Consider the following 19,674-nt stretch of genomic DNA (forward strand, 5'->3'; position numbering starts at 1 on the left):
TACCACATTTCAGAGAAAACGTGAACATTCTGTAGCTGTTCTATGAAATGTGTTAGAATTGATTGAAGCAGACCATGCCTATCATATTTTAAAAGAACTCGGTATGAAGAGAAGTAGGGTTCATTATTTTTATGTTGATTACGGGTTGATCGATATTTTGGCTATATTGGATCAAATACACTGTTGAAATTAATCTTACCCACTCTTACTCTTTTAATGTGGCAGAAGATTTGAAAGTACATAGGTGACCACTGTCTTCTGTCCACTGAACACCGAGTGCTGGAGTCAAAGGCATTCCTCCCACGGTTGCAGATACGGCCCAGATGCCTCAGTCTTCAGCACATGCTGGCAGTCTGGAAGATCTTTGTTCTGCAGATTGCTCCGTGAGCCTGAGCAGTTTCCTAAACTCTGTTTCCTGCTAGCCTGCCAGCTCCTGATGCCTTCACTTCCTTTCCCATCCAGCTGACGTGCCAGGTTTCTTCCCCTCACCCTCTAACCTGCAATATCCTCTCCTCCTTTGTGCCCCATAAGACCCACCTTGCATCCACGGAGAGTCATAGATGCTTGGGCACTCAACATGTGCAAAAACCAAAGTTGCCTTCCTCCCCAAAGCTGCCTTTTCTGCTCTGTCACTTCTCCCCGAGAGTGGGCTGCTGTGTGAACCCCTTTGCCAAAGCTGGAGACATTCTTGGTGCCTTGTGAAGCTAACGGTAATGAAGATAATAGCTAATTATTGTTTGCTAGATGTTGGGCTCCGTATCAGATGCCTCACATATATGTGCTAATTTACTCCTCGTAATGTTTCTGTGAAGGAGGTATAACTTTATTGCCATTTTATAGATGAAGAAACTGAGGCACAGAGAGGCTCAGTGACTCACTGGAGGTCAAACAGCTAGATGGCAGAGCGAGGTCCAGTTTAGAACCTATCCTCCTATCATGCTCCCCAAACCAAGGCAATGCCCAGGTCCTGTAGCACCTAGTTCTTAAAAATATCTCCAGTCCTTGTCACCCTCCCTGTCCTCTCGACCTCTATCCCAGTTCCCACCAGTCCCTCTTGCTTGGAGCAGTGGAACAGCATGTCCTGAGGAGTCTCTGTCAGGCAGCCAGAGTGGATCATTTAAGATGCAACGCTGGGGTCACCTGGATGGCTCAGCCGGTTGTGTCTGCCTTCAGCTCAGGTCGTGATCCAGGAGTCCTGGGATCGAGTCCTATCCGTCGCTCCTTGTTCAGCAGGGAGTCTGCTTCCCGTTCTGCCTGCTGCTCCCCCTGCTTGTGCGCTCTTTCTCTGACAAATAAAATCTTTAAGTAAGTAAATAAATAAATGGAATGCAAAGCTGACTGCAGCAGCACCCAGCCTCGCGCCCTCTTAGCCTGCCCTCCTGCAAATCCCCTATTCCATGCTGTGCTCTAGAACCCACTACCTCTCCACTTCATTTCTCAGTATTTCTTCCTTTGTACCATGAGGTCCCTGTCCCAACTCTGTCCCGCAGCCATTCTGCTTCCTGGCCTGCCCCAACCCCCATGCTTGTTCCCCTTTCTCTGCTTCGAATGTGGTGAGATGGAGGCTTTATCTCAGTGTGGTTCTGCATTACATGAACTGGGTCACCTTGGACAAGCTCCCTTACCTCTCTGTGCTTGAGTTCCCTTGGAAATAATGTGGCTTAAAGGGGTTTGGGGAGGATTCAAGGAGATAGTGCCTACCACATGCTTCAGACAGTGGCGGGGACTCATTTCTATGTTTCATCTATAGTCCTGGACCCTGCCTAATGGTCAGATGACTCGTTAAATGATGGGTACTGTGTCTCGCAGGAGCTGGCCGTGCTGTACAGCTTCTTCCACGCATCCCAGGCCTCTGTTTTTTCATGAGCTAACTCTGCATTTTAGGGTTTCTTTCCCCCTTCTTTTGAAGAGTTTTTCCTTTTACTTTTTGAAGGCCATGGTTCAGGAAAATGAGGATAGCAGAAAGATACCTGAAGAGATCTGTCAAGAGATACATGACAGTTGCTGGGGTCCCATCAGACAAGGATAGGAACAAGGAAAAGGCTTAACTACAGAGAAAAGTTGGAGAAGGATTTCAGAAGGGTTGTAGTATAGTCAGTATGTCCAGTTTAGGGAGGGATCTGAATTGATAGTTAGACATTCATTAATGTCTAAGACAGTGGTATGTAGTAAAACCTCCATTAACAAGAATCCATCTAAACAAAAGCCGAGAAAAGTCTTTTACTTTTGTCTACATTCAGTGTGTAGGAAAAGGACACATACGGCAATAAAATAAATGGATAATTTTTAAAAAATTAAAAGGCAAAAGGGGATATCCTGGAATGAGTTTGGATTCAACTAAATTACTTTCTCTGGAATCATTATTATTACTGTGTAAGAACTAGTGTTCAGAATCAAAATCATAGGGCATTTCATTTACAGACTACAGATTCTGATTTGGAATCAAAGCCTTGAATTAGAGCCCTGGGGGAGGGAGGGAGAAGTGGACCCTTCTAGCACTTCACATACGTTATACTCTTGGAAGCATTTGCCAGAGTGGAAGAACAGACTGGAGAGAGTAGCGACTGATGAAAGATGAAGCAGAAAGCCTTCTCAGCTCGATCCCTTATTCCCCAGGACACCTCCTCCTGGAGCCTGCCTGTTCACCACAGTTGTGTCAAGCGGAATCCCAGGTTAGACGTTGTGCGTACCTCTGGGCCCTGTCCTTAGGAGCATGGCATTTTGAAACAAGACCCCAGGTCTTATAGCAAAGTGAAATGGCCCCCGGCCAGGTTCATATTATTAAGTTAAATTGTGGTTATGGGATTTTAAGACAGACACAGGGACTTTCTGGCTCTCTGCAGAGTCATTTTCATCTGGATTTTCTGAGGCACCAGATCTTAATGTTCCTATTTAGGCAACTGAGGAACTTTGGTCTGATACACTTTTGTGCCTTCTTTGCCAAAGTTCAATTTATTTGTTCATTCATTCATTTAATATTTATTGAACTTCTGCTCTATGTCGGGTGGGGATACAGCAGTGAACAAAGCAGACAAAAATCTTTCATGTCCTGGGGCACCTGGCTGGCTCAGTCAGAAGAACGTGTGACTCTTGATCTTGGGATTGTGAGTTTCAGCCCTACAATGGGTGTAGAGTTTACTTAAAAGTAAATTCTTAAAAATCGTTTATGTCCAAATGGAGAGATAGACAATAAATAAGTGAAACATTTAGAATGCCAGAGTTGGTGGGGGGGTGGCCTAGGAGAAAAATGAAGAGGGAGTGAGACAGCCAATTTTGGGTATCTGTGTTTTATTTTATTTTTAAAGATTTTATTTATTTATTTGACAGGGTGAGAGAACACAAGCAGGGGGAGCAGCAGAGGGAGAGGGAGAAGTAAGTTCCCTGCTGCCCCCTGCAGGGCTTGATCCCAGGATCCTGGGATCATGACCTGAGCGGAAGGCAGCCACTTAATGACTAAGCCACCCAGGCACCCTGGGTAACTTTATTTTGAATAAGGTTGTCAGAGTAGGTCTTCTCCAGAAGATGTCAGAAGGCCTTGAGGAAGGAAGAGAGTGATAGTGTGAAATGTTCCTTACTTAAAAGACTCTGCTTTCTCCTAGAGCTCTGCCAATTAAAACTGTTGACACTGAGTTTGCTCTGTACTCTTTTTAAGTATAAAAACTATTTTTTACTTGAAGTATAGTTGGTGTACAATGTTATATTAATTTCAGGTGTATAATATATTGACTCACTAATTCTGTTACTCCGCACTCACCGTGATAAGGGTAGTCACCATCTGTCAACAAACAACATTAGTAATGTATTATTCACTATGCTCCTATGCTGAACTTTGGTCTCTGTGACTTAGAAGATCTTAATCTTTCTCAATTTATCACTTTCTCAATTTCTCCCTCCCACTTTCCTTCTGGCAACTCTCAGTTCTTGTATTTAAGAGTCTAAAATGTTTTGTTTATTCATTTGTTTTTTTATATTCTACATGTAAGTGAAATCACATGGTATTTGTCTTTCTTTGACTTATCTCACTTAGCAAAATACCCTCTAGGTCCATCCATCTTAGAGCAAATGGCAAGCTTGCCTTCTTTTTTATAGCCAATAGTCCAGTGTGTGTGTGTGTGTGTGTGTGTGTGTGTGTACACCAGACCATCCAGTCATCTGTGGGTGGACACTTGTGTTGCTTCCATATCTTAGTATTATAAATAATACAGTCTACACTCTTTTTATTAAGGTCACATAAAAGTAGTATTTTTAACTTTGGTGTTAGCATTAGGCAAAACACAAAGAGAAGCAACGGCTGTTTGCAGGGTGTGAGAGCTCCCATCTCCCAGGGCTCAGTCCACGTCATATTCATCTAGGAGCCTCACCATTGAATCTGGTGGTGGTGGCACTAGCTGAGTTCCTGGTAGGACCAAACTCAAAAGGGATGCACTGGCATGTACCCTGCCCCAAACACCCCAACCTTTTTCTTTTTTTAAAGATTTTATTTATTTATTTTAAGGAGCAGGGGAGAAGCAGAGGGAGAGAGGGACAAGTAGACTCCCCTCTGAGTGCAGATCCTGATGTGGGGCTTGATCTCACCACCCTGTGGTCATGACCTGAGCTGAAATCAAGAGTCAGATGCTTAACTGACTGAGCCATCCAGGTGCCCCCAAACCCAGTCTTTGTTTTATCTTTTTAAAAAAGATTTATTTATTTAGGGGCACCTGGGTGGCTCAGTGGGTTAAGCCACTGCCTTCGGCTTGGGTCATTATCTCAAGGTCCTGGTATCAAGCCCTGCATCCGGCTCTCTGCTCAGTGGGGAGCCTGCTTCACGCCCCCCACCCCTTGCCTGCCTCTCTGCCTACTTGTGATCTCTCTCTCTATCAAATAAATAAATAAAATCTTTAGGAAAAAAAAATAATTTATTTTACAGAGAGAGAGACACAAACAGAGAGAGGAAGCACAAGCAGCAGGAGTGGGAGAGGGAGAAAGGCTTCCGGCCGAGCAGGAAGCCCAATGCAGGGCTTGATCCCAGCACCCAGGGATCATGACCCGAGCCGAAGGCAGAGGCTTAATGACTGAGCCACCCAGGCGCCCGCCCCAACCCCAGTCTTAAGAAGGAACTACTGTTACCTGTTTCTTACTACTCTCTCAGAGATGTGCTGTGTGTATATGAACTTAAGAGCCAACGAGCAAATGTTAACATTTGTGTCTTAGGCTGTTTTCCCTAACAGGTATATCTCGGTGATGTCGACACCTGGAGAGTTGCCTCGTTCTTCTGAATGACCGTGTAATATGCTTAAAATCAATGCTCCTTAATTAATTAACTTGTTCCCCACTGGCAGTTGTTTGCATGCTTGAGTCTTTTGCTGGTATAAGTAATGCTATAGTGAACATCCTCGAATGTACATGTTTCGCGTGCACACATGGGAGTATGTGTAGAAGTTACAATCTTAGGGGTGGGATTGCTGGGTCAAAGGGAGTGTACATTCACATTTTAACCAGAATGACAACATCATTCTCCATGGCAGTTGGAGCACTTCGCACACCCACTAACAGTGTAAATGCTTCTTTTCCCACAGCTTCACCAACTCAGTGTGTTATCAAATTCTTTCATCCTTGCCAATCCGATAGATGAAAACTGGTATATCTTTGTAGGATAAATTTGCATTCCTCTTGTCATGAATGCACTTACTTGCCTGGGGTATGTGTTGTTCCTGGTTGGATTTCTCAATATTTTCCTTTCCGTTAAGACTCTATTTCCCTTTTTTTTTTTGTATGTGGGAACAATTGTGTTATTATCTGTTTTCATATCATGCTGGTATTCTGGAGTTTACTCCCCAAAGCTATAAGATTAAGGATCATATCATGTGTGTCATGGATGCCAGTTACAGTGTACTATTTCAAAACTTTGTATAGCCTTTAGAAATAGTATACGTAATCAAGAGCTTTACCAGCATTGTTTGATCTTCAAGCAAAGACATAGTTAGATGCCAGAGAATGACAAAGTATAGCAGGAATGCAGGAAAAATGTCACCTGAGCTGAACACCCAGATCAAGAGGCCGGGAGGGAGGTCAGAACGGATCTTCAGATTTTCATAGTTAGTTCTTGGTTATTCCTGGCAAGGAAGACACGATCAGACAGACCTGGGTAAAGCAAAAGTCATTTTGTCTGGGTACTTGGGTATGATCCGTCCCTCCCTACAGTTGCCCTGCCCGTCTCATCCCTAGAGCCCGCTGGATTCTTGCCTTTAGTCAAGGGTCCAGGAGCAAAAGAAAGGAAACTCCCAGCTCCCGAGAGTAGCATGTGCTCTGAACAGCGGCTTTGGGAGAGAAGCGTGGTGAGGTCGGCCCCCTGCTCCTTGCTGAAGCGCCCATGGACCTGAGATCTGCTTGTGTTTTTCTAGCCGCAGTTGGGTTTCTGGCCATGTCCAGTGTCATCACCATGTCCGCTCCCTTCTTCCTGGGGAAGATCATCGATGTCATTTACACAAACCCCACTGTGGACTCCAGTCATAACCTGACCCACCTCTGCCTGGTGCTCAGCGGCGTGTTCCTGTGTGGTGCTGCTGCCAATGCTGTTCGTGTCTACCTCATGCAGACTTCAGGTAAAAAGGCTCTCATCCTGCATGAGCGAGGCATTCCAGAGGACTCTAATGTGGTCACGTGGGGTTACCGGGGCTCGAGCTTCCTGTGCCCCAAGCTGTGTGGTCCTCTCTCCCTCCCAGCACCTTCAGTGGGGACAGAGCCCCGTGTGCGGCCAGTTGTTGGAGCTACGAGTTGTTTTAGGTCACGCACTCTCTTCTCGACTCCCCATGTGCATGAAGCAAAATGAGGGAGGTAGCCTGTGTTATGGGAGGTTTGCAAATATGGCCGCTTGTCAGGAGGCTGGGGTTCTGCGCCTCCTTCAGGGCCTGTGCAAACCTCATCGGCTCCGTGTTTGTGCTGCCCCTTCAGCAGGCACGGGGGCGATGAGTTTTTACAGCACTTCCATGACGAGGCCTGGCTGCTAACAGGTGGGCGACTTCCATCATAATCATAAAGCCCGGGATGCCCCACTCTAAGTCACTTCTCATCATCTAGCTAATAAAGCACTCTGCAAATAATTAACCCATGCTCGCTCTTTGAAAGTTCAGTAGAGAAAAGGATTGCCAACGAGGAGCAAAATTAGCGTGGGCGAAGTTAATGTGGTGCAGCTTATTGGTGAACACTCCTTTTTAAACATCTCTCAGAGATACCGTATTTTATCCTCGACATCCACAGTCTGTGTGGGGTTACTAAGAGAGAAATCAGTGTTTGTGACCAGTGCACACCTGCCTATATGCCAGGGCTCGGGCGAGTCCCTTCCCACTGGGGGGATGCAGGGCCCCAGACATGCCTCAGAGGCTGCAGTGCCCAGAATAGGACCTCAGGGCCAGGCTGCTGCCTGTGAGGGGGCTGCACCCCAGCTGATGCCATTCCTGTTTGCTTTTGCAGGTCAGCGCATTGTGAATAGGTTGAGAACCTCCTTATTCTCCTCTGTTCTGCGGCAAGAGGTTGCTTTCTTTGACAAGACTCGCACCGGAGAATTGATTAACCGCCTTTCCTCAGACACCATGCTCCTCGGGCGTTCGGTGACCGAAAACCTCTCAGATGGGCTCAGAGCGGGGGCCCAGGCTTCTGTTGGCATTGGCATGATGGTATGTTGGCCCAGCCCATGTGGTACCTTCTAGTCAGGGCTTTGGCCTGTGCCAGGCATCTCAGTCATGAGGGGAGCTCAAGTTGAGCTTTCTCATCACCCTGTGAGCCACTTAGCCAAGAGTGCTGGCACAGGGCAGCAGGGACGTGGAGGCAGCCTTCCTGTGTGGCCCCCTGCAACCTTCGTTTCTCCAGGCCTGCCCTGATCTGAGAGTGGACCATTACATTTAGAAGAGATTACATGATTGCCTGCGTTTTCTTAAAAATGTGTGAAAGAATGTTGCAGAAAAAAGCAACAGGTGGAAGGAATCCTTTGGGTGCCAGGCAGTGGGTTAGAGGGAAGATTGTGAGGGACATTCTCTCCCTGCCCCCAGAAAAGACAGTGTTATCTTGACAAGACCAAGGGATCGTTTCCTCTCCTCTTCATGTAAGGAGGAGGATGAATTCCATCCTTCTGTGCACAGAAGTAGATCTGTATGGCCCTGAGGTGAGCTCTCTGTACCCCCACAACCGCTTTCCTGCCTTAACTGGGTGGCTTGAGCACTGCCTATCTGTCTGCCTCCTTGAAAACCGTGTTTCTCTTCAGACCTGTGCTGCTGGCCAGCAGAAATGTCATGCAGGCCACACAGGTAATTGTAAATTTTCTAATGGCCACATTTTAAAAAGCAAAAAGAAAGATGAGGTGAGATAAACTTCAATAATACATTTTACTTAACCCAATATAAACAAAGTATCAGTTCAACATGTAATTTCTATAAAAATTATTAATCTGATATTTAGCATTATTTTTTTCATGTTAAGATTTGAAAATTCATTGTGTCTCTTATACTTATGGAGCATCTCAATCCGGATACCAAATTTGCATTGGAAATACTTCATCGCATTTAGATTTATAGAATTTGCCATTGAAAGAGTAGATTGATGTACCAGGTTTTCCAGATGTACGTAAAACTTTACCAGTAACTGAACAGAAATAGAATATTCCTTTTATAAAAATTTTATTTATTTATTTATTTTAAAAAGATTTTTATTTCTTTATTTGACAGAGATCACAACTAGGCAGAGAGGCAGGCAGAGAGAGAGAAAGGAGGAAGCAGGCTCCCTGCTGAGGAGACAGCCCGATTTGGGGCTTGATCCCAGGACCCTGGGATTATGACCCGAGCTGAAGGCAGAGGCTTTAACCCACTGAGCCACCCAGGCGCCCCTTAAGTTTAAATTTTAATTAAAACTAAGCAAACTTAAGAATTCAGTTTCTCAGTCACACCAGCTCCATCGGAAGTGCTCAGTAGCCCTGTGATGCTGTCATTTTAAGCAGCGTAGTCCCAGAGCCCTAGAATGAAGACTGTAATTCATCCCATCTCCCAAGTGGAATAGCATGGGCTTCTGTCCCCTTTGCTTCCACGTAGCGTTCAGTCTAGACCAGAGGGAAGTGTTGCAGACTGAGCTGGTAAGGTCAGATGAAATGGAAAGCTGCTTTGCAATCCCGAGTTTTCCCAGCCAAGAGAGAAGCCAAGCTCTGGAAGAAGACCTGTCCCGCACTAAAGCAGCATTTCTAAATATCGAAAATTCTGGGGCTCGGGAAGAGTCGGGAACCTCTGTAACCGTTTCAGACGGTTCAGTGTAAGTCTGATGGCTAATCAGAAGCCGTCTGCTCAGGCTGCCCTAACAAAGTACCACAGGGCTGGGGCTTAACTGACAGATTTATTTCTTACAGTTCTAGAGGTTGGAGTCCAAGGTCAAGGTACTGGCAAGGCTGGTTCATTGTGAGGCCTCTTCTCGTGGCTTGTTAGGTGGCTGCCCCCTTGACATGTGCTCACGTGGCCTTTCCTCAGTTCTTGGGTGGAGAGGATAGCTTCTTGGGGGTCTCTTCTTTTAAGGACACTGATCCTAAAAAGGCCCCACCCTTCTGACCTCATTTCACCTTAATTACCTTCTTAGGGGTCCCATCTCCAAATACAACCACACTGGGGTCAAGGCTTCCGCATATGAATTTTGGGGGGACACAGACATTCAGCCTATACAGGGCCTCATGAGGTGGCGTCACCAGGAACCCGGTCTGTAGCCCTGACGGAACAAAGGGATTCTTCGTTTCTCACAAGCTCCCTGGAGATGACTTAGGATCTGCCTGCTCACAAGAACCTAATAGTGTCTCTACCATACTGCAGGTTGAATCGTTTCCATTATGGGATCTTCCTTCCTGCATTAATATGTGTGTTCCTGCTATTCGAACACCCCTTTTTGGTGACAAGGCACCTTCAGAAAGTTCCTACCGAGCATGGAACCAGAGCACAGAGAGGCGGTGGTTCTGAGACAGTCCCCCCAGGGGTTCTGGTGTAGTTCCTGCCCCACCACAGAGGATACCCCATGTGGATGGTTTTCTTGAGCTGCCTTTTCAGGCCCCAGAACCATCAGGCCTGCCATGATCGCGTCAATTCCCCTGCATGTGTCCTGCTGGCAGCCATCATCCCAGGGCCCTGCTGGACTGTATGACTTGCTTGCTTGGGGCCAGGGTGGGTGGTCATTCCACAAGCTGAAGGTGCCAAGCTAATCCTTTGTGCACTTGCTTGTCCAAGAACCTATTACACCTGAAATAGTCCTCTCTGTCCCTCTTTTACCCATTAGCTCTCTGGCTCTCCCCTTGGATAAAACTCTGCATGGGTCAGTTATCTAACAGATGCCTGGAATGGTGTGTGCTACATGTAGGCATTGGGTTAACGAGCTGTCAAACGAGTAAATGAATGAATGATCGGTTGGTCTGTCTGTTACTGGGCATTTCAGTGTGCAACTTTTCCTCAGCTTTTTATTTTTTAAAGATTTTAAAATTTATTTATTAATTTGACAGAGAGAGACATAGCGAGAGAGGGAACACAAGCAGGGGGAGTGGGAGAGAGAGAAGTAGGCTCCCCGCTGAGCAGGGAGCCGGATGCAGGGATTGATCCCAGGACCCTGGGATCATAACCTGAGCCGAAAGCAGACGGCTAAAGACTGAGCTACCCAGGCACCCCCTTTCCTCAGCTTTTTAACAAAGACTTATGCTGATTATTCTATTTTCCATGCAAATGAGATTGGGCAGATTTTAACAATTTGTTGAAAAGATGCTAGTGCCATTTAAAATCTAGTCACCAAATTGCAGGATTGATAGGACCCACTGTGTTATTTCTATGGAAGTTGATTACTTCCTCCCCGAGCAGCTCCAACTGTTAGAAACTCCTTCTGTGGAGTCCACATCCATCCTGCTGAGACGTCATTCCTCTGAGCCGTGGAAACAGCTCCAGCTCTCCTTGCACTTGTTAGCTGTAATCCCTGCGGGGAGTCCTCTTCCGTCTCTCATTTCGATGTGGGTTTTTGCCGTCTTGGTCATTTCAGCGAGGCATGTCACTCGGTCGTTCGAGTGATCCCCCCTTCGAGGGGATCCAAGCTCAAATACAGAATTCCTGGTGAGGCCTGGTCAGCACCGAGCAGCGTGGGCCTCCCTCCTTGACTCCTGTCCTGCCTGCCCCTCCTCTGTGGTTGGACATCGTGGTCTACTGTGCAACAGCATTGTATTGGCCGTGGTACAGCACTGCGGGGTCACATATTTCCGTCCTTTCTTCAGCAGCTTTGCCTTCCTACCCCTGTGTGGCATGCTGCATTTTTGTGGAGTTTTGTGAAGATTGAAGATGTCCGAAAAGTTCCACCCAAACAGGATGTACAATTTTGAGACAGCACCTTCAACCTTCAAACCTGCCTATTAATTTAAACACACACACACACACACACACACACACTCACACTTTTATAGTAGGTAATGAGAATGTCTTGCTACTCTGTAATGAACACCTTTGGCTTTTGTTTTTGACAGTTTTTTGTCTCACCTGGTCTGGCCACTTTTGTTTTGAGTGTGGTGCCTCCAATATCCATCCTTGCTGTGATTTACGGACGTTATCTACGGAAACTAACCAAACTTACGCAGGATTCCCTGGCACAAGCCACTCAGGTAAAGGCTGCTCCCCTGTGTGGTCTCTACCAGAAGGAGCTCAGAGCGGGGGACTAGGGGGCACGCCCTCGGAGATGTACTTGGGATTTTCAGAAACCTACTTACTTTTCTTCAGTTAGCCCTCAAGATCCTAGAAACGTCAAATACTCTGCCTTCTAAACTCTAGTACCACCCATACTTTGGAGCGGATCCCACATGACTGAACACTGTATGAACTCCTTAGTTCTTTACCGTTTACCAGTTTTTATAGGATGGAAAAGCTAATTATATTTTGAAAATAGTTTCTGCATGACACTCTGTCCTTCTAATTAACAAGTGAAGCCTTGCAATGGTATCCAATATTGTATTTTTTAAAAATTAAAAATAATTTATATTTTCATGTTACAAACACCGTGTGTGCTTGTAACTGAAAACCTGAAAATATAAAGAGGGAAAATAACACATACAACCCTGTCTCTCAGAATGAATGTTATTAACATTTTAGAGTCTATCCTTTTTATCTTTTTTCTCAGCATAAAAATATATTTCAGTGTCTGTTAGCCCTCCTGTTTGTCTGACTACATATATACGGTATTGGTATGTATAGATAAATATTTGTTTGCAAAAATGGGATTGCTCATATACTCTGCTTCGTAACCTGTTTTTGACTTAGTCATGTATCCTAAACAGCTTTCTATGAGAGTCCTACTTTAACTTGCCTGTAAAAATCTTGAAATGTGACTTTCCTCTCCTTGAAATGTGTTTATTAATTTCCCAGCTAGCTGAGGAACGTATTGGAAATATAAGAACTGTTCGAGCTTTTGGGAAAGAAATGATTGAAATAGAGAAATACGCCAGCAAAATGGACCACGTGATGCAGTTAGCAAGGAAAGAAGCATTTGCTCGGGCTTTCTTCTTTGGAGCAGTAAGTAGATCATTTTGAAAAGAGTGCGAAGGGTGGACGTTATGACTGAAAGACGGTTTTATTCTGTGACTTCGTCATGGATAGAAAATAATTCTATTCCACTTAAAGACTAGGTGTGAGCCTTCATAAACTGTTTCTGTGGAAGAAGAGGAAAACCGCTACATGTAACAAAAGGCAGTGAATGACGAGGCCCAGACAGTGGGGGATCAGGCTTCCCGGTGTGGTCCAGGCCACCTGCATCTGCTTCACCTGGGAACTGGCTGGACATGCAGATTCTTAGCTTCCCTCCAGACCTAGGAACCAGAGGCTCCGGGGCGGGGGCCGGCAGTCTGTTTGAGACAGGCCTCTGGGTCATTTTGATGCAGGCAGTTTGAGACCCACTGCGGGATAACCAGAGTCACCGTGAGGGGAAATCCATAGCGTGTTCAAATTGGGAAGAACTTCGTGTGATGCAGTAATGGTCACGATTTAGGGACACGGAGGAAGGAGAGGCCCAGATAAGGCAGCATTGACCAGAGACCACACACCTAACAACGTTCAAGGCAGATCAGACAGATGGGACTCTGTCTCTTATGCAGCTTTGCTTGGGGTGTCACATTAGAATAGGTAAACACACATATTAGCTGTGTACTTGTCTCCTCCTTATGGAGGGAGCTCTTCATGGTGTTTTTCCTTTGCAAACTGAATAGATTGAGTAAAACAGGAGTCAGATGGGTGTCCTAGCTTCTAGGTTTTCATGTTGATGAGATTGTTTCCTTCAACACTGCAATATTTCAGAAATATTTTTTATTTGAAATTCAGATTAAAACTTACTCCTTGGAAAAATCTTGTTGTGATAGTTAAATGCAAAAAGGAAACTATAGGCCGTTTTAATTCTTGTAGAATTTAGGTCTCTGGTTCCCACTTGACATCTCTGTTTTCTTCATTTGACAGACAGGGCTCTCCGGGAACCTGATCGTGCTTTCTGTCCTCTACAAAGGAGGGCTGCTGATGGGCAGTGCCCAGATGACCGTGGGTGAACTTTCATCCTTCCTACTGTATGCTTTCTGGGTTGGAGTGAGCATTGGAGGTATATAATCTAAATAGGTTTGGGAGTTACAGATTAAAAGTCAGGTTATTGTTTCTGAAATAAAAATTTAACTTTCCCATTACATCACCTCTCACCAGTTAACTTCCAACTGAAAAAACATTTCCTAGAACATTAGTCCAACTTGACTTTGAAAGAAGAAAGATCAATGTGATCCCATGTAGGTGGGCAGCTCCTTGGCAGGGAAACTGAGGCCTCTTACAGCTTACCGAGTTCAGGGTCACACTGGAGCCGTGTATTCCAAATCGAGTATTAAGACTGTGTGTTTGCTTTGGCCCTAGAAGGTGGGGAAGAGAAAGGACAGTGCTGAGCAGGTGTGTCCACAAACCCACAGTCCTATGGTGGTGGTAGTTTTGTATGAAGTCCACCCCGATCAAAATTGCTGAACAGTCAAAAAGTGTAAATTAGAAAGTTCATGAGACAGAGTTGCTTGCTTTTGTCAGGAATCTCTGAGTTCAGCTTTTGTCGTCCATTCCCGGCTCAAGGGAAGCAAGGTCCACAGAGGCAAATCTGTGTGATGTCTGTGAGGTTTTCTTTTCTGTACTTCTCCGGCAGGCCCAGCCAACAAGGGCCAAGTGATTTCCTGCTCTTTGTTTCCTGTCTTTGAAGGCTGAGACGGAAAGGTTAGATAAATAGCTCGAGGTCTGGTCATCGGAAGTCTGGTATCCCACAGTGTCACCTCAGCCCGAGATTTTTATTGTCAGGGCTTGAAGGCAGAGGCCTTTCCTTAGACATCTGCAGGCAAGTGATGATATCTTCTGGACTGAGATTTCCGGAGATCCCTGAGAATAGCATTTCAGTTCTGCTGGCTGCTCTTGAAGAAAAACCTGATTAGGACGGTTCAGGGTGCTGAGTGGCTTGGAGCGGTGAGAGGGTCAGCTGAGGAGGACCTGGTGATGTGGTGTGGCCCTTCTCTCCACCCCTGGGTTGAGCCTGCTGGGCTGGAGGGTCTCACACCTGGGCGGGCATGTTCTTTCGGGTCTTCTGGCCTGCCTCGGAGTGGATCGACCCACCACCACGTCCCCTCCCCGTGGCCTTTCTGACCACAGTCCGCTTTCCTCCCCGGCCTCCCCTCATCTTATGTTTTCTGCCACGAGCTGACTTGATCTTTCTCAGTCCGTCTGCTCCTCCCACCCTCTTTTCTCTAAACTACGTGGCCTGATAGAAACCACGTCTGTTTTGGTGTGTTCACTGCCTTACTTTTTGTCCTGACAAGTTCACAGCTGTGTCTTGCACAGAAGTAGGTTGGACACACGGTTTCCATCTGCCAGGAGTCAGTTACCTCCCCTGTAGTAGAAGCTGCTGCTGAGGCTTTGTGCTCGAGGTTTAGGGGTAACTTGCTTTTGGAGCCGCAGGCTGTCCCACATCTCTGGTCATCATCTTGCATGACACCTGCCGTGTGGTGGTGGAGTGGGGAGAAGAGGTACAGGTAGATGTGGCGGGGTCTCTTAGCACACGGTTTCCTCGCAGTTACAACCCAGACAGGTACGGAAGGCTACAGGAACTTCATTCAAGAAGTTGAGTTAGATTTTAAATGTTTTGGTGATGCCCACTGTTCAGAATAATTGCATAATGAATCTGCAAGCAAGAAATTAAATTTTATTTATTAAATAAGAATTTTTAGATGTTGTTTTCTGCTTAGAACCACATACTGAAAAACGAAAATTCTGCTTGCATTCTTTGTCAACAGAGGGTCAGAAGTGCTGTTTGAAGAAAAGCGGGTTTGTTTTGCACCAGAGAATGCTCTTACATCTTCTTACCGAACCTTGATACCTTGTTTCTGACTCATTTTTATTGAGGTGAAATTCACATCACATTTTAAAGTTATGGGTCCGTGGTATTTTGTACATTCACAGCACTGTGCAACCCCCACCTCACCTTAGCTCCCAAATATATTTGTCATCTCAAAAGAAAACCCTGCACTCCTTAAGCAGTCTGTTTCCTCATCCCTCCCTCCCTCAACCTCTAGCAACCACAGTTTGCTTTGGGTCTTCATGTGTTTGCTTTAGTTCATACAAATGGAATCCCATACTATGTGGCCTTGTACATTTGGCTCCTGTCATGGGGCAGAATGTTTTCAGAGTTCACCCACGTTGTAGCATGGCTGGGTGCTTCATTACTCTCCATGACCCTAACACTCCATTGTGTGGAGAGACCACAAATTGTTTATCCAGGGCCATTTTGTTTTGTTGTTTATAGTTTCCAGAGTCTAAACTCTACTGTGTTGAACTACCTTCAACTCCTTCCTTCCCTTCCTTTTTGCACTAATAGGATTTTTTTTTTTTAGAGGAATGTTAGGTTCACAAAAAGATTGAGGGGAAAGTAGGGAGAGTTCCCATATATCCCCTGCTTCTACACGAGCACGGCCTCCCTCACGATCAACATTCCCCTCCCCCAGAGTGTTACATTTGTTATAATTGACAAACCAACACTGACATGTCATTATCACCCAAAGTCCACAGTTTATATTATGTTCACTGGTGTGGGTCTGGACATGTATGTATCATCACAGCATCATACAGAATACTTTCACTGCCCTAAAAATCCTCTGTGCTCTGCCTCTTCCTCCCATCCCCTGACCCTTCACAACGGATCTTTTTACTGTCTCTGTAGTTTTGCCTTTTCCAGAATGTCACATAGCTCAGATTGTCATCTTTCATTCGTACAATGCACCGAGCGTTCCTCCATGCCAATTTCAGGGCTCAAAAGCTCATTTCTTTTTAGCACTGACTAATATTTCATTGTCTCATGGACCACAGTATATCTGTCCATCCACATATTGAAGGGCATCTTGATTACGTCCAAATTTTGGCAATTGTAAGTACAGATGCTTTAAATATCCAGATTTTCATGTGGACGTAAGTTTTCGCCTTCTCTGGGTAAACACAGAGGAGTGAGGTTCCTGGATCATACGGCAAGAGTGTGTCTAGTGTAAGAAACTGCCAAACCTCCTTCCAAAGTGGCTGTCCTGTGTTGCGTTCCCGCCATCAGTGAGCAAGGGTTCCTAATGCTCCATGTCCTCACCACGTCGGCAGCTTGGGTTTTCGTCATGCTATTAGGTGTGCGGAGTATCTCCTGTTGTTTTATTTGCATTTCCTCGATGACGTATGATGTGGAGCATCTTTATGTTTACATACGCTTTTTTATTATCTGTATTTCTTCTTTAGTGAGGTCTTTGGGTTCAGGTCTTCTGCCCATTTTTTAACTGGGTGGTTTTCTTATTGTTGCGTTTTAAGAGTTCTTATATTGTGGATATCCATCCTTTAGCAGGTACGTCTTAGACAAATATTTTCTCCCACTCTGTGGCTTGTCTTCTCATTTTCTTTGGAGAGCTCAAGTTTTTGCTTTTCATGAAGTCTAATTTATCAGTTTTTCTCTCATTGATCATGTGTTTTGGTGTGATGTCTACAAAGTCATCACCAAATCCACGGTCATTCAGGATTTCTCCTATCTTCCAAGAGTTTTTATAATTTTTTGTTTGTTTGTTTTATTTTGTTTTTTTTACATTTAAGTCTATGGTCCACTTTGAGTAATTTTTGTGAAGAGTTTGAGGTCTGTGTCTAGATTCTTTTTTTTTTTTTTTGCATGTGAATTTCCAGTAGTTCCAGCACCATTTGTTAAAGATTGTTCTTTCTTTATTGAACTACCTTTGCTCACTTGTCAAAGATTAGTTGCCTCTGTTTATCTGGATCTATTTATGCCCAGTGCATTTTTAATTTAGCCTGAAGAATTTAATCCACTGTATTTTGCACAAGTTTCCACAAATATGTGCACAAAAGTACCTTAGGAAGAATATTTGAATAGCATTTTTGCAGCATCCTTATTGAGGGAAAGTGTTACAAGTGTACATTCTTGCAGTTTACATGGCTTCGTGTACTTGGAGTTTGTTTGCTTTAAGTCATAATTAATTCATACTTCAAAGGTGACCTTAAAGAGATCGTTGGAATATTTAACATTTCCAAATTCTTTTTCAGTTTTTAGCCTAGTAAAAGTTCTGTTCTTTTGTTGAGTGACTGAAAAGGGGGGTTTGATTTTGTGGCTAGGAATTTAAAATGAATATTTAGATGTTTTATATTCCTTTTAAGTAAGTGTTATATTTTATTTACATTGTATGTTTTTCAACTAGGTAGATTTTCTCTGTGACATTGTGATTTTAATTCAGTGGTTGATTACTATGGCTGTCTGCATTTGTAAATTCCCAATTCAACATTTAATCTTTATTAGAAATCAGTGAAATTAGAGAAGCTGAGGGCAAACAAGGGTATGACACAGGGAATTTGAATATGGTAGTTGCCTCAAATCCTTTTTTGAAAGCTAACAGATTTTATATTAAAAGCAACTCATTGTTACTATTTGCAAAGGGCTGGGGGTAGCAGATGGTCATTTCCTGGCATTGGTGATGGATATGTTTGCTTCTTGTCCTCAGGTCTGAGCTCTTTCTACTCGGAGCTGATGAAAGGGCTGGGTGCCGGGGGACGCCTCTGGGAGCTTCTTGAGAGAGAGCCTGAGCTGCCTTTTAATGGTGGGTCTCCCATGAATTTGTTCTTTGCTGGGATTAAACGAATGTGGCTTTGGACAGTTAGACCACCGCCGTGCTCTGCCTGCAGAGGATGAGCATGGGAAGGATGTTGTCCCTGCCACACAGCAGAGAAGGGTGATCAGAGGGGCAGGCAGTGAGAGAGGAAGGAAGGTGGCGGGCACTGCAGCTGGGCAGAGGATGGCCCTGGAAGTGTGGGGGCTGACCGCATGGTGCGCCGTCCCTGCAGATGATTCATTACCACCAATAGCAGGAAGGAAGCGAGTGCCACCCAGGGTTGCAAATAGGAAAGGCCCTGGCCAGTCCAGCAGATTGGTCTTCTGTAGTGATTCTGATGTTTGGGCAGTGGGGAGGATGTGGGGAAAGGAAGACAGACCACACATATAAAAGCCTCTGAATTTCTTGGCTTTGGGTAGTGGGCCAGGGGATGCTGGTGTTAATTGGCTAGAGCAATCTCCTTTATCAGCTGCTTTCCTGGAAGCTCGTTCTGGGGGAGCTATGTGTCCCGGAGCCGTAACCGTTCCTCATCACTGACTCCCAGGACATTGTTGCTTAGCCCCAGATCATGAGTTGAAATCCCAGTATTCTCCAGTGTGACGGGCTGGAGGAAATAAATGCAGCTGAAAGGAACTGAACAGCTTTTCCCAAGTCATTAGCAAGGTAGTACCAGGCTCTGCAGCTGTTGTGCAAGGCCTACCCATTTACCGTCCTTGTCTTGAATATTTATTTAGAGTAGAAAAGATGAACTCTGGACCTGGGGAGCTCCAGAGTCAGTGGCACAGAGGAAAGGCAATGGGCCTTGAAACCAGACTGCTTCCCAGGTGAAAGCTAGCTCCACCACCAGTCAGCTTGGGCAGGTGCTTGTCTCTGAGAGGCAGTGTCCTGCCATCTGCGCTGCTCAAGGCTGTGAAAATCAGACGAGCGCGTGTGCATCGTGCCTTGTACGGAGTGGGTGCCAAGCAGGCTTAAGGCCTCCTCCTGCCGCCGGCGCCATCTGTGTGCGGTCCAACCAGTGGGAGGACGGAGATCTGCTGTCGGTTTGATCTTCCTGTGAAGTGACTCTCATTCCCTCCCGTTGCAGAAGGGGTCGTTCTAAACCAGGAGAGCTTCCAGGGCACTTTGGAATTTAGGAATGTGCACTTCAGCTATCCAGCTCGCCCGGAGGTGCCCATATTCCAGGATTTCAGCCTCTCTATCCCATCAGCATCGGTCACGGCACTAGTTGGCCCAAGTGGTTCTGGCAAATCAACAGTGGTGTCCCTTCTGCTGAGGTTGTATGACCCCGTTTCTGGTGAGTGCTTCGTCCTGTGCTTGGTGGCAGGACCCTCCAGAGCCCTTGTACTCCCATGTTCTGGGGGAGGATGAAATCGTGCAAAGACCTGTAGTGCGAGAGTTGTGAAATCCCAGAGGACTGGTTCCCAGGAAAGAAGTCCCTTACATAAAGGTGTCCCTTTTAAGAAGACACAAAAGGCCTGGCAGGCAGTATGTATGGTTCGTGTCTGACCTCCTCAAGTCCT

The 19,674-nt window shown here is 45.5% G+C and overlaps 1 protein-coding gene across 2 annotated transcripts in view; it reads left to right on the forward strand.

Annotated features, from left to right (window-relative positions):
* The window catches only part of ABCB10 (ATP binding cassette subfamily B member 10), a 34,137-nt gene that overhangs the window by 4,738 nt on the left and 9,725 nt on the right, over positions 1-19,674 (forward strand). The window contains exons 2-8 of one of the 2 annotated variants that reach the window (XM_032841086.1): positions 6,384-6,584; positions 7,453-7,655; positions 11,495-11,629; positions 12,387-12,533; positions 13,467-13,602; positions 18,047-18,142; positions 19,239-19,448. In XM_032841086.1, coding sequence (XP_032696977.1) covers positions 6,384-6,584; positions 7,453-7,655; positions 11,495-11,629; positions 12,387-12,533; positions 13,467-13,602; positions 18,047-18,142; positions 19,239-19,448 — 1,128 coding nt within the window. The remainder of the gene's footprint in view (positions 1-6,383; positions 6,585-7,452; positions 7,656-11,494; positions 11,630-12,386; positions 12,534-13,466; positions 13,603-18,046; positions 18,143-19,238; positions 19,449-19,674) is intronic. The other variant, XM_032841088.1, reaches the window with a different exon arrangement.

This window comes from Lontra canadensis, unplaced genomic scaffold (genome assembly GCF_010015895.1).
Source record: "Lontra canadensis isolate GAN:19392208 unplaced genomic scaffold, GSC_riverotter_1.0 scaffold120, whole genome shotgun sequence".
Lineage (NCBI taxonomy): Eukaryota > Metazoa > Chordata > Mammalia > Carnivora > Mustelidae > Lontra > Lontra canadensis.